Here is a 14322-nt window from a genome sequence, read left to right on the forward strand (position 1 = left end):
CTACCGGCTTCCTACACAGTTGTATGGACGCTGGTAAGGTTGCCGGCTTGTCCAACAGATGATAGCTGACGCCCGTGACGCCCGTGCTGGCTTGGATGGCGAGGTCGTCATCTGTCATCTGAATAGTGTCTGTCTCGAGGGAAAGGTCATTACAGCTGATTCGCACGACTTGCTTCTTCCCAATGAGATGAGCTGGGTCGCAGGTAGGGAAGGTAACCACGTCTGGCGATTGGAAAATGAGAAGGGCTTAGGTAATGGGTAATTAGATGAGTAAATGATAATATGGGTAGACGTGGATGAAGGGGAAGGAAAGAGAGAGAGAGAGAGAGAGAGAGAGAGAGAGAGAGAGAGAGAGAGAGAGAGAGAGAGAGAGAGAGAGAGAGAGAGAGATTTCCTTTAGTTATAAAAAAGTCAGTTGGGATAACGGTCCTGCTCACACACACACACACATACACACACACACATACATATATATACATTGTTTATGGGGTTAGGCACAAGACCCAAGCACACAGTAATGATGATAAGACGCAAAAGAAATCCAAATAAAGATAATATAAATATTCTAAAAAAACAAACATGTTTCCTGGATGTTGATATATAAATATATATTGTAAGCATGTAATTCAATTATCAGAGAAATGACATTCACACACAAGCAAGGAAAAAAACGATATTTTGACTTTGCAACCGAAAACGTCAGGTAAGACATTGTCTAAACTATATACCAAAAGAGATGATGGGAAGAATCAACAACGACATTGGTAACTTAACAGTAAACTATTTTATTCTGATACTTGCTAGCTTCGGTATGTGACTTAGTGCGGTCTATGTTTGGGTATATTTAGCAAAGGAAAGAAGAATGTTGTGCTTCTGTTATCAAGCCAATGAGTTTATATGCAAATACATACATACATACATACATATATATATATATATATATATATATATATATATATATATATATATATATATATATATGTAAACAATATCGTTCCACATATCTGCCCCTACTTGAAACAAAGGCTGTACCTTCCTGTCGAAGTTCTCCTGAGTCTACATAACCAGATGAAGCAGCTGCTTCACACCTTCCACTCTCGAGCCTAGTTGACCCAAGGTGAATGCCTTCCAGGTGACACATCCCCTTGAGCAAGCCCTGCGAACTCACCCTCCTTTGCCGCAGCTGAATGAATATGACAATCCAGTAGGTGGAAACAAACAACTGTCCTCGTAGGGAGCCGCCACATAAAAGGACATGTCTCATCAGACAGAGAGAGAGAAACAGCAGACAGATGATGACACACGGGGTCTAGCTCGTCATCACTCCACCCTCGGCACTCGGGGAGACGTGGGGTCTCTTGGGGGGTCATACATTTAACTTTGGTAATAACCCTACAATCAAAGACCCCTTTCATTCACCTGTACTAAGGCCACCGTCTCTCGTTCATATCTAGTGGCAAAAGGTGGTGGTGGGAGTGGTGGTCCTAACCTCTACATTCACATACACACATACACATACATGTGTGTGTGTGTGTGTGTATGCATATATATATATATAATATATATATATATATATATATATAATATATATATGTATATAATATATAATATATATATAATATATATAATATATATATACATATATATATATAATATATATATGTATATAATATATAATATATATATATAACATATATAATATATATATAATATATATAATATATATATATATATATATATATATATATATATATATATATAAACATATATGTGTATGTGTGTGTGTGGATGGGTGAGTGAATGTGTGTCTATTTATAAAATAAAAACAATAATAATAAAAATAATAAATAAAGAAATAAAGAAAGAAGAATCTTCAACATACCAGGAAATGTGAATTGCTCTTCACCGTACACAAAATTCCCATCATCAACGTGAAGTCGCAGCACCCACGTGAGCTGTGTTTGCTGCTTTATCCAGGCCATCAGTAAATCCGATGCCTCGAAATCAGCCCTTGTTTCTGATACGCCTGTCAACTCCATATTTATTATCCTTGCTGTATCTATATTCATGGCGGACAGTTCACCTCCAGACAACGTTCTCGAAGGTCCGGTGTAATGAATTGAGAACTTCTGCGATTTAATGTCGGTGATTTCGAATTTCGTGATGACCAGGTCAAGGCTCCTTTCTGGAATTGAAGAATAAAGATCATAGTAAAGAGGAGAGGGAGAAAGAGAAAGGGAAAGAGAGAAATTTCTATATGTAAACAGACTAATACAGAAGGAATGGCGGGGGTAGACACACGAGTTAGAGGAGAAAGAGTGAAAAGGAAATGCCTATTTAAGAAAAGATAATTCAAAAATACACGATTCAGTCTCAGGATAGAATGGAGATATTCTGACTTACTAAAGAAAGCTTCGGCATGAGCACTTGCCACGACGTTCAGTCCGTCGAGGTCTCTTTCAATTACGATCACACTAACTTTCCCGGGGATGAGTAGTTGATCGCTTGATAGAGTTACCCCTGTAAAGCAAGTAACCCCTTCCGTTTTCTGTGTCGCACCTCGGGATCGAATCCAATGCCCCTTTTGGTCGACTATCACCAATTCAAAGTGTGAGAGGTTCTTCGAGGTTACAGCCTTGTTGGTGAAACATACCTTGGGGAAAGCCTTTGACCCATCGCTACTCCAGTCAAGGTGAACTTCCTGTATTTTGAGGTCTGTAGAATATGGAAAAGAGAGGTTTATATGGCCATTTTCCTAATGAATTTGATGGAACAGTGCATATGATATAGCCTGTTTCTGTCGAGTGAACAATTGCAATAAACCTTTCACAATTTTACCATTAGTGCAGAGAAAAGAAGGAATACAATGCAGATTTGTTTTTTTTAAATACGTGGAAGAACATGGAGAATCACACAGAACGAAAATGAAAAGGTAGATGGTGGAAACAAATTGAAAATATTACCGAAGAGATTACAATGCAAGTAAAAAGACGTAAAGCTCTGTACCTGATGATTTGCTTTTTGAGTTCTGAATTGTTTGTTTGGATGACAGGACGCTGTTCTCCTCGAGCATGTTAGACCCAGTCCAAGGGCGTACCATCACCTTAAAGTCACCTGGCGGCAAATTAATGAAGTATCCAAAGCATTCTTTCATGTCTTCGCAATTCACTATGGCGGATGTGAACGGAGGCTCCGTTATTGTTACTTCCTGGCCTTCGATGTCCGTAAGGAGCAATTTGTATTGGTTCCTTGTCTGTGTCCATCGCATCTCCAGCGTGTTTGGTTCGATCACTGTGCCAATGGGGGAGTAATCTGGAACAGAGTGGAGCACAGAAGGCTTTGTAAGAGTCGTGCAATGTGTAGACATTTGCGAGGATCGTACACTGTTTGTCGGGGTCGTATGACTTATTGATATCTATTGGCGTCTATGAAGAAGAGAACTAAATGCTTAAGGATGCACTAAGATGGACATAGGAATGGGGGCCCCAAGGTTGACAGAAATATAGGGCCCCTCATAATATATATATATATATATATATATATATATACATATATATGATATATAGATATACTACATATAGATTTATATATATTGTATGGATATAATATATATATATGTATATATATGTAAATATGTACTAAATATATATATGAATATGTATATATGTTATATATATATATATATATATATATATATATATATATATATATATATATATATATATATATATATGTAAAAAAATCTTGCAGGGCAGCCCAGCTCGAGAGGCTCTAGCCTACAGCCTATAGGATAATTCGCTCCTACATTCATAACGTCACGTCAAAGGTGATTCATACAAATTAATGCCAGTGATGCGCAGCGTGTTTGTCGCATCAATAGTATACAAAAAAAAAAAAAAAATAAAGAAAATAAAAAAAATAAAGAAAATAAATAAAAAAATAAATAGATAAATAATGATATGTTGACTGGGTCCCTGCTTTTGGTGGGGCCCAAGCCTTCAGCCTAATCATCCTTCGAAATAAAATGGTTTAGGATGGATCTGGCATATTTCCCACACATCCGTACATGTGAAAGTAGGAAATGCACATGTCTATACAATTATGATAGAAATGCTTACTTTTAAATAGCATTATTAAGGGAGGAAGCTTCTGTCACATTCCTGTCTGTTTCCTCATGCTGTACGCATGCAAATTGTTCACGCGCACACATATACACACACATGATATGAATTCTTACCTTCAAATTTCATGACCAAAGAAGCTCCTGTTATTTCCCCATCTGCTTCTTGATAATCCACGAAGAAGACGTCGTACTGATTATTACTCGACGGAAAGTCCTCCATCCTGCAAGACGTGGATCCTAAACACGCCAAAAGACGCCCATCACTCCAGTACAGGAGGTCGCGCTTCTCACCGGCACCAATATCCTTCGCGACAGAGAGGGTTCCTTCCGCTGGCGCTGTTTGGTCCTCCTGGTGACTCAGACGGACCTCCCCTCCGTAGGCAATTCCTGCGTGAGGGAAGAAGAAGGGGAGGAGGAACGTGAGTGGTATATGGCTTGAAGGCCAAGGGGACTTTTGTGGTAGAATGTCCGTGGTTAAATGCAACATAGAAAAACTTGCATGTACATATGTAGTTGGGAAACTAATATATATATGTGTGTGTCCGTGGTGAAATGCAACATAGAAAAACTTGCACGTACATATATAGTTGGGAAACTAATATATATATGTGTGTGTGTGTTCTCATATCTGTATCTATCTGTCAATCTGTCTTCCTGTCTCTCTCAGTCTATTTGTCTATCCATCTATATACATCTGACTAAATAGCCTTATCATTTCATTGCAGTTTTTTCTGATATATTAGATATTCTGATATCATGTTATCAATTTATCCATTCATGTTTCCGTATGCAAGTATGTGTATGTATATAGGTTATGTGTTATGTGTGTACCTCTTACACTGGTAATTGATTCAGATCTTTTCTATACCATAAAGATTACAGAAAAAAAATCACATATTATGAATTATAAAGGAAACTGTCCACAATAATGAGCAAATAATGATGATAAAAAGTGAAATATGATAAATAAATAAGTAAAGGATAAATAAGTAATGACAAAACAGTGACAAATAAATAACAATGAAGTTACAAAATCTGACACTTCAACCACCATCCTCGCAAACTCACCAGCGGCCGTCGTGATATCCACAGTAACCAAGCAAAATGGTACAGCTGGATCTCCCTCCGTCGGTACGCAGAGGACAGCAGCGGCACCCGATAGGCCAGAAGACGCTTGATAACTCTGCTCCTTCGGGAAATCAAGACAGTCTTTGTTGTCTTCGCCTCCTTCGGGACACGCCAGGACACGCACAGGATGTCCGTAAAGGCGTAGGACTTCTCCCGGTTCCAAAGACTTTCTTGTGCCGACCCAGCTGGCCTTCACGCCGGACACGTCTGGTCAGAGGAATGTGGATGAGTAATGGGTTGCCCCTATATATATATATATATATATATATATATATATATATATATATATATATATATATATATATATATTTGTGTGTGTGTGTGTGCATCTGTCATTCAGTTTCTCCCTCTAGCTTTATACACTTATATATATATATACATATATGTATATATGTATATATGTATATGTATATATATATATATATATATATATATATATATATATATGTATATATATATATATATATATATATATATATATATATATATATATATATATATATATATATGTGTGTGTGTGTGTGTGTGTGTGTGTGTGTGTGTGTGTGTGTGTGTGTGTGTGTATGTATGGGCGTGTGCGTGTGTGTACACACACATAAATGTAATGTAATATATATGTATATGTATATATATATGTATATATATATATGTATATATATATATAAATATGTATATATATATATATATATATATATATATATATATATATATATGTATGTATGTATGTATATAAAGAATTCTTCCCCTAAATATATATATATATATATATATATATATATATATATATATATATATATATATATTATTTTTGTTCAAACGGATACTTTTCGATCAGACCTCGTACGTGTGTGCTGCATGTATGTGTGTCTACTTATCTATTTGCATCTGCTACTTCAGGGAAAGGAACCCACTTAAAGATCGCTATCACATAATTATTTCTTATTAAGAGTGCTATCATTACCCTAACTATTTTACCATCATCTTAAAGTCATTTCCATAAGTATAAGAACTATGATCATAATGATCATGATCATTAGTGAATACTTTTAATGATCATGATAATTAGTGAATACTCTTAATGATCATGATAATTAGTGAATACTCATAATGATCATGATAATTAGTGAATAAACTCATAATGATCATGCTATTTAGTGAATAAAATAATGATCATGATAATTAGTGAATAAACTCATAATGATCATGCTATTTAGTGAATAAAATAATGATCATGATAATTAGTGAATAAACTCTTGATGATTCCGATAATTAGTGAATACTCTTAATGATCATGATAATTAGTGAATAAACTCATAATGATCATGATAATTAGTGAATAAACTCATAATGATCATGATAATTAGTTAATAAAATAATGATCACGATGATTAGTTAATAAAATAATGATCACGATAATTAGTTAATATAATAATGATCACGATAATTGGTTAATAAAATAATGATCACGATAATTAGTGAAAAAAAAACAACACCAGCACCTGCCAATGTAAAGGCCACATCGCTGGACGCTTTGACAGCCTGATCTTCTTTCGTCTTCAGCGCCAGCGTGAAGACCGTCTGGCTTCCGTAGAGGTCTTCGACGTTCACCTCAAACACCTGTGGATTGCTAGAGGCCTGCGACGAGGACACAAGGCTGATGGGACCGCTTGGGGGACTCTCGAAGCTTAGTTCGTACTGGTCTTTGGCATCGTCGGGTGTGACGCCGTTGGTCGTTGCGCAGAAAATGTTTATTGAGTTGGTGTCGATTCTCTGCAGGCGTTTGACTTCCAAGTCTGTGAGAATGAGGTGGGTATTGAAGAGGATTAGAGGTTAGGGAAATAGGTAGGAGTTGGGGGTGTTAGGTTTGTGAGGATAAGGTGTGATTATGAGGAGTTGTGAGGATAAGGGAGACCTCCAAGTCTGTGAGAATGAGGTGGGTATTGAAGAGGATTAGAGATTAGGGAAATAGGTAGGAGTTGGGGTGTTAGGTTTGTGAGGATAAGGTGTGATTATGAGGAGTTGTGAGGATGAGGGAGACCTCCAAGTCTGTGAGACTGAGGTGGGTATTGAAGAGGATTAGAGGTTAGGGAAATAGGTAGGAGTTGGGGTGTTAGGTTTGTGAGGATAAGGTGTGATTATGAGGAGTTGTGAGGATAAGGGAGACCTCCATGTCTGTGAGAATGAGGTGGGTATTGAAGAGGATTAGAGATTAGGGAAATAGGTAGGAGTTGGGGTGTTAGGTTTGTGAGGATAAGTTGTGATTATGAGGAGTTTGGAGGATAAGGGAGACAGGAAGGTGTTGAACTGTTGTGATTGTAGTTGTGAGGGTCAGGGAGAAATTAAGATTAAAAGAGGGGAAACAAGACGAGATTAAGAAATAAGAGTATAAAAACTGTGCAAGAACTAAGAAAATGTGCATTTCTTAAGCATTGAAAGTTATATATTAACTCAAAATATGCAAAAGCTGATAGAATATATATACTCAAAATAATCATGACTCTGAATTGCCAAACGAATGCAAAATGCGAGGGAAAAGAAGAGAAAAAATAATATAACAAATGAAGAGAGAGAGAGAGAGGTCTCGAATGTGTGTGTGTATATGTGTGTGTGTTTGCGTGCGTGCGTGTGCGTGTGTGCACAAATAACCATATCTATTTCTTATACTATATATATCCAAACAAACAACCAAAAAAACAACTTACCATCCGCCTTCACTCGAAAACTCATAACCACAAGAAAAGCCAGAGTTAGGAGGGGTCGCCGCCCCCTTCTCTCCCACGCCATCTCGATGTCCTTCTCCACCCGAGACTAAAAGGGAAAAAGGATTGGCGAATCAGTGGAGGAATGGATAATGGTGGTTGTAATGGGGGAATTGGTAATGATGAGGAGGATGAGGATAACACGATAATGGTAATGATGGTAATAATGTGATGATGATAATGATGATGTGGAGGATTAATGATAATGATGATGTGGAGGATAATGATAATGAGGATGAGGATATTGATGATAATAATAATGAGGATAGTGATGATGATAATGATAATGATGATGAGAATATTGATAATATGATGATGAGGATAATGATAATGATGAGGAAAATGATAATGATGATGAGGATAATGATAATGATGAGGAAAATGATAATGATTTGGATAATGATGATGAGGATAATGATAATGATTATGAGGATAATGATAATGATATGACAATAATGAAGATAAGGATAATGATATGACAGTAATAATGATATGATAATGATAATAACAACGATAATAATAATGGTGATGATATGCTAGGGACGATAATGATACTACAGCTGTCACTATTTCTACGACTAAAGATAATAACAATAGTTGATAAGGAAGATAATTAATAGGCACCAGTACTGTTGCTACCCCCCCCCCAAAAAAAAAAAAAGAAAAAAAAAAGAAAAAAAATATATATAACAAAAAAATACATAAAATAAAATAGAAAGAAAATACAGCAACAACAAAAACAACAAAAACAGTAACAATAAGAACGATTAAGAATATGGATAATACTTGAATTGATAATAAAGTTAATAACAGAATTGCAAAGGATAATGGCAATAGTAACTGTAATGACAGAAGCATAATAAAGAATAATATTGATACAATGAACCAACAAAAACATAATCATGCTAGTTATACCAATAAAACAATAAAGGTATTGACGATGATGATAATGATGATACTAATAGCAGCAATTCTGATGATAGTAATAATACTGATGGTGAGGATAATGATAATTGTGACGATAATGGCATTAGTGATGACCATAACAACAGCAACAATAATTATATCAACAATAATGATAATGGTGAAGATGATGATGGTAAGAATAATAAACTATGGTGATACTGGTGATTATGATTAATGATAACACTGATGATAACGAATTTGATTGTAACAATGATAACCAAATCAATATTGACAATGACAACGCCAGTGATAATTGTTATGATGCTAATGGGTATAATGACATTGATGATAATAGCAATGATAAGAATGGTGATGATATTATGAATTATAATGATGATGATATTATGAATAATAATGATGATGATATTATGAATAATAATGATAATGATAACAATGATAATGATAACAATGATAATAATAACAATAATGATAATGATAACAAGAATAAAAAATAATTATCATAATAATAACTGATAGCAATGATAACAACAATAATCGTGACATTAGTAAGACCGATGATAATAATCATAATAACAAAAACACATAGGAATTGATGATAATAATGATAAGAAGAATCATTATGATTATCTTAACAATAATGATCATGATAACAGTACAGTCGTGACTATAACATTGATAAATTGATAATAATGATAATAATAACGATAATGATAGTAATTAACGGCAAATTTATGTTAATAATTATTTAATAATGATGCTATTAATAATGATGATAGTCGTAGTATAATGAAATGCATATAGATGCTAGTTATTACTGGTATGACAATAGTTAAAAGAAAGCAATAATGAATAAAAACAATCATCATCATCATGGGGGCTGACGCCGACGGGGCGCATAGCCGCATCCACCCTTCGCTTCCACCTACGAGGATCCCTCATAGCTAGACGCCAGGCAGGGACTCGGCCCATCTCTAGTTCTTCACGGCAGGTTTGGTCGATCTGACCAAGCCATGACTTCCTCGGTCGTCCCACAGGCCTCCTCCACCCAGGGTTGTCTCGAATAGAGACGACCTGATGGGCAGGATCATCCTGAGGAAAGCGAGCCAGGTGGCCGTATAGCCTGAGTTGGCGATCACGGATTGTGCAGATAACAGGGCTTGTGCCAGTCTCACGGTGCAACCGTTGGTTGGACACGTGGTCCCGCCAACAGTACCCCATGATCTGGCGCAAGGACCTATTACAAAAGGCTTCAAGACGAGCCTCCAAGGCACAGGACAATGTCCAGGTTTCGTTACCGTATACCAAAACTGGCATTATCAGGGCCTTGAAAACCCGTAGCTTGGTCCTTCTGCACAGGTACCGACATCTCCAAATACTCTTGTTGAGAGAGTTCATGACCCCTGCTGCCAGGCCAATCCGTCTGCTGACTTCATGGTCTGAACAGGTTCTCCTAACAAGTCCCCAAATTCCTGGACCTTGGTCTTGGTCCAGGAGACCTCTAGACTCAGGGGCTTCGCTTCATTGCTAAATGCATCGAGAGCCGCCACTAGGGTTTCAATAAAAACAATAAACAAATATAATAAGAATAAAACACCTATTACAGTCAACAGCGAACTATATCTAGTTAAAATAACAATGAAAAATTATAATAACTTTACCTCACTCAGCAGTAAAATTCCACAAAATACGTTTAGAAAATAAAGATTGAGGCAGAATTTTAGGTTCGTCTATACCCTTTGCCTGCTGCTCGCACTCTGCTGACTGCTGACTTGACGGCGACCGGCGTGAACAAGTGATTAAAACTGATACAGGCTGTGTATCTCAAGTGTCAGCAACAGAGATATATATTTGGCAGAATCCCGTGTTTTATATTCCCTATTTTTTATTTCTTTATTTTGTTTTAAGGGTTGAGGGGTCTCTGTGTTTATACATGATAAAGAAAGATGGACTATATTTAGATTAGCTTGTATATTTTCTTAACTGATATGTGCTTCTTGTATACATGTAAATCATTCTAGAAAACTGTTCCATTCAACAATACTTATAACTGGAAATCTGTTTTTTATCATTCACTTAATTCCACATGCTTATTGTCAAATATTATTTCTTACTATTCACTTGAAAAAAAGAAAAATATACATACACACACACACACACACACACACACACACACACACACACACACACACACACACACACACACACATATATATATATATATATATATATATATATATATATATATATATATATATATATATATATATATATAACTTCCTGAGACACAATTACAAAACATAAGTAGGTCAACCCATTTTCTCCTTTCTTTTATGGTCTAAGTACTATTTCTAAAAATATTCATTAAAATCCCTTAATGAAGCAGGCGCGTCTAACTAAAGCTCGTTAAACTCGATATTCTCTATCTACGTTTTTGCCTCTTGATAACATGATGCTTTATGATAGTCATAATGATTTGCTATATCGACTATATACATAAACATTTCTCTTTGTTCCTTCAGTTTGTAACCTCATTTTGTTAATTCTATCACTCTCTACATACACGAATACTCTCCCCGTATCCCAGACTGTAGAGTTTGGTCCGCAAGAATTATTTGATCAAATTCTGTTCGGGGAAATGTAGTTCTCGGGTAATTTTCCGCGCACGCTTAGTTCTTTTTTAAAGTCATCTTCCGCGCATAAAATTCTTTTGGCTTTTCCGCGCACTTGTTTCATCAGATTCGTTCGCAAAAATGTAGACAAAATGATGATTTCCGCGCATGAAAAAAATGTAATATTCTCCGCACAAGAAAAATGCTCTACAGTCTGGCCCGATGTACAATTAGTGACATCTTTTGGCGAATTTTGTTACTTAGTGTAATCTGGATTCAGTCTCCGATTAACAACTAAGTCCAGGGTTGCTTCTCTTACCATGTATTGACGTAAGAGTTTTTATTTATCTATTTTTTTACTATTCTAGATTCTTGCTGTATTCTTGTTATCTTCATATTCTTGTTACAGCGCATGAGAAGTTTCAATTAATTTAGATTTTGACGTGATTTTTTATTTAACCCTTCTTTACAACATTTGTGTGTATGTGTGTGTGTGTGCGTGTGAGTGTGTAAAAGAAAACATAAAGATGACCCTTTTCTTAAATTCAGGAAGTTGATGAAAATGATAAAAAGTGACTGGTGACAAACTTTAGGATAGGTTTTAGGATAAGTTCCCTTTTCCCGTTTGCTTATTTTTCGATTATTACATTTGCCCCTTTCTCTCTTTCATTTTTTCCTTTCTTAGATTTGCCACTTTCTTTATTTCCTTTTCTTTCCTTTCTTCGATTAATAGATTTGTTTTCTCTTTCGTTATCCTTTGTACTCACCTATTAATTAGTTTTCTTTCTTCAATCGTAATTGCTATTCGGCCTATTACCTATTTACTACCTATTACCTATTCATTCCTATGTATCTATTTATCTACTCTGATCTCCCAGATTGTTCACACACACACACACACACACACACACACACACACACACACACACACATACACACACACACACACACACACACACACACACACACACGCACGCACACACACACACACCCTCCCCTCCCCTACCCAGAGCCCCTCCCCAATACACTTATTCTGCGTATTAATACAATGGATGGAATTATCTAGATTTTACAGAGAATTCTGATATCGGGAAATTCTGAGAAACTGAGTCGAGTTTTTATAAAGTCATCAGTCCGCTACTTTAAAGATTATTTTTATCATCCACATTGGAAAGCATGAGTCTAATGTCTTAAATTTAAAAGAGGTTACTTGTCAGCAGTAAATTAAATTTTAAAATTTATATACGCATTTAGTCATAAGTAAAACTTTTATGCCATTTTTACAGATCGATGAATATGCAAATTACCCACGTTAATCTAGACTAACATATGAAAAAATCCTCATTAAGTAATAGGGTTACATTTTATTGTTACAGTACATTTACTCATTCGTTCTCGCTTCTACTCCCTCTATATTTTTATTCTCTATTTTCCTTCCAGATACAGGAAATCTAACAACTTTCTTTTTCTGTCGCAAAGCAACCTCTGATCATTATTGTCTCCAGATATGTTATCAGTAATTATAAACACTTGAAGATTCCCCAGCATCCTCCCTTCCTTTATCAACACTAAGGGTCTTATCTTATCCAAGTATTCTTGCTTCTCAAAAGCAATGTAAAGACTGACATATTTCACGTACGCACACACACACACACACACATATGAACACGAACACAAACCGGCAACCGAACACACACGTTCGACCCCCCCCCCCTCTCTCTATCTCTCTATCTCCCCCTTCCCTCCATCCCTCTTTTCTCTCTCTCTCTCTCTCTCTCTCTCTCTCTCTCTCTCTATCTCTCTCTCTCTCTCTCTATATATATATATATATATATATATATATATATATATATATATATATATATATATTTATATATATATATATATAAATATATATATAACATATTGCATAACATAATGCATCATGCAAGCTCACAGACCCCTTGGGCACATGCTATAATTTCAACTGCAACACTCCCATCACTTGGTCAGATAAAAGGTGACCCCAGCGTGACCTCTCTCTCAGACTCAGACCCACACCCTCTTCCGTACGGTTAGAGTGACCCTTCCTCTTCGCTACCACACGCAGTCCTCTCAATCTCTCTCTTTCTGTGCCTCTGTCTCTCTGTCTCTCTCTCTCTCTCTCTCTCTCTCTCTCTCTCTCTCATTCTCTCTCTATCTCTGTCTGTCTCTGTCTCTCTTTCTTTGTCTCTATCTCTGTTTCTGTCTGTCTCTCTCTCTCCTCCCTCGCCAGGGTTGGCTAGCGCGATGGCACCGCATCACACGCTGACCAACCTCGCTCGTATCGTTTTCTATTCTACTCGCGTGTAAACTCTTTAAGAATGAAGAGTTAAACCGTATCAAGCATATTTCTCTGCCCACCAGTCTTAATATAGAAGGGGGATACCTTTTATTATCTCTCTCTCTCTCTCTCTCTCTCTCTCTCTCTCTCTCTCTCTCTCTCTCTCTCTCTCTCTCTCTCTCTCTCTCTCTCTCTCTCTCTCTCTCTCTCTCCTATTGCAGTTTATCTTATCTCATTATCTCCTGCAGATGACATGGTGGAAAGTTTGTTCCTATAATGTTGCTCGATCCACACGAGTAACTTGTCCACTATCAAGAAGATAGTAAAACAAAAACTATTAAAATAATGTAAAAGTACGTTAAAAGCAGGAAGAAGAAATATAAATTTTTCCTTGTAATTTGTCTAGTATTATGTAAAAGGTATTTAGTTTTTTCCCAAATTTGCTGGAGTCCATCATATACTTGTTTTGTTTCT

The 14322-nt window shown here is 36.2% G+C and overlaps 1 protein-coding gene across 1 annotated transcript in view; it reads right to left on the reverse strand.

Annotated features, from left to right (window-relative positions):
- LOC113810864 (uncharacterized) overlaps window positions 1-10726 on the reverse strand; it is a 46741-nt gene extending 36015 nt beyond the window's left edge. The window contains exons 1-9 of the mRNA XM_070123087.1: window positions 10596-10726; window positions 7954-8059; window positions 6751-7044; window positions 5192-5458; window positions 4238-4510; window positions 3007-3312; window positions 2404-2715; window positions 1883-2185; window positions 1-222 (exon numbers count right to left, since the gene is read on the reverse strand). The exon at window positions 1-222 is cut by the window's left edge and continues 60 nt beyond it. Coding sequence (XP_069979188.1) covers window positions 1-222; window positions 1883-2185; window positions 2404-2715; window positions 3007-3312; window positions 4238-4510; window positions 5192-5458; window positions 6751-7044; window positions 7954-8035 — 2059 coding nt within the window. The 5' untranslated portion in view covers window positions 8036-8059; window positions 10596-10726. The remainder of the gene's footprint in view (window positions 223-1882; window positions 2186-2403; window positions 2716-3006; window positions 3313-4237; window positions 4511-5191; window positions 5459-6750; window positions 7045-7953; window positions 8060-10595) is intronic.
- Window positions 10727-14322: the final 3596 nt, after the last annotated feature.

This window comes from Penaeus vannamei, chromosome 6, assembly GCF_042767895.1.
Source record: "Penaeus vannamei isolate JL-2024 chromosome 6, ASM4276789v1, whole genome shotgun sequence".
NCBI classification, from domain to species: Eukaryota; Metazoa; Arthropoda; class Malacostraca; order Decapoda; family Penaeidae; genus Penaeus; species Penaeus vannamei.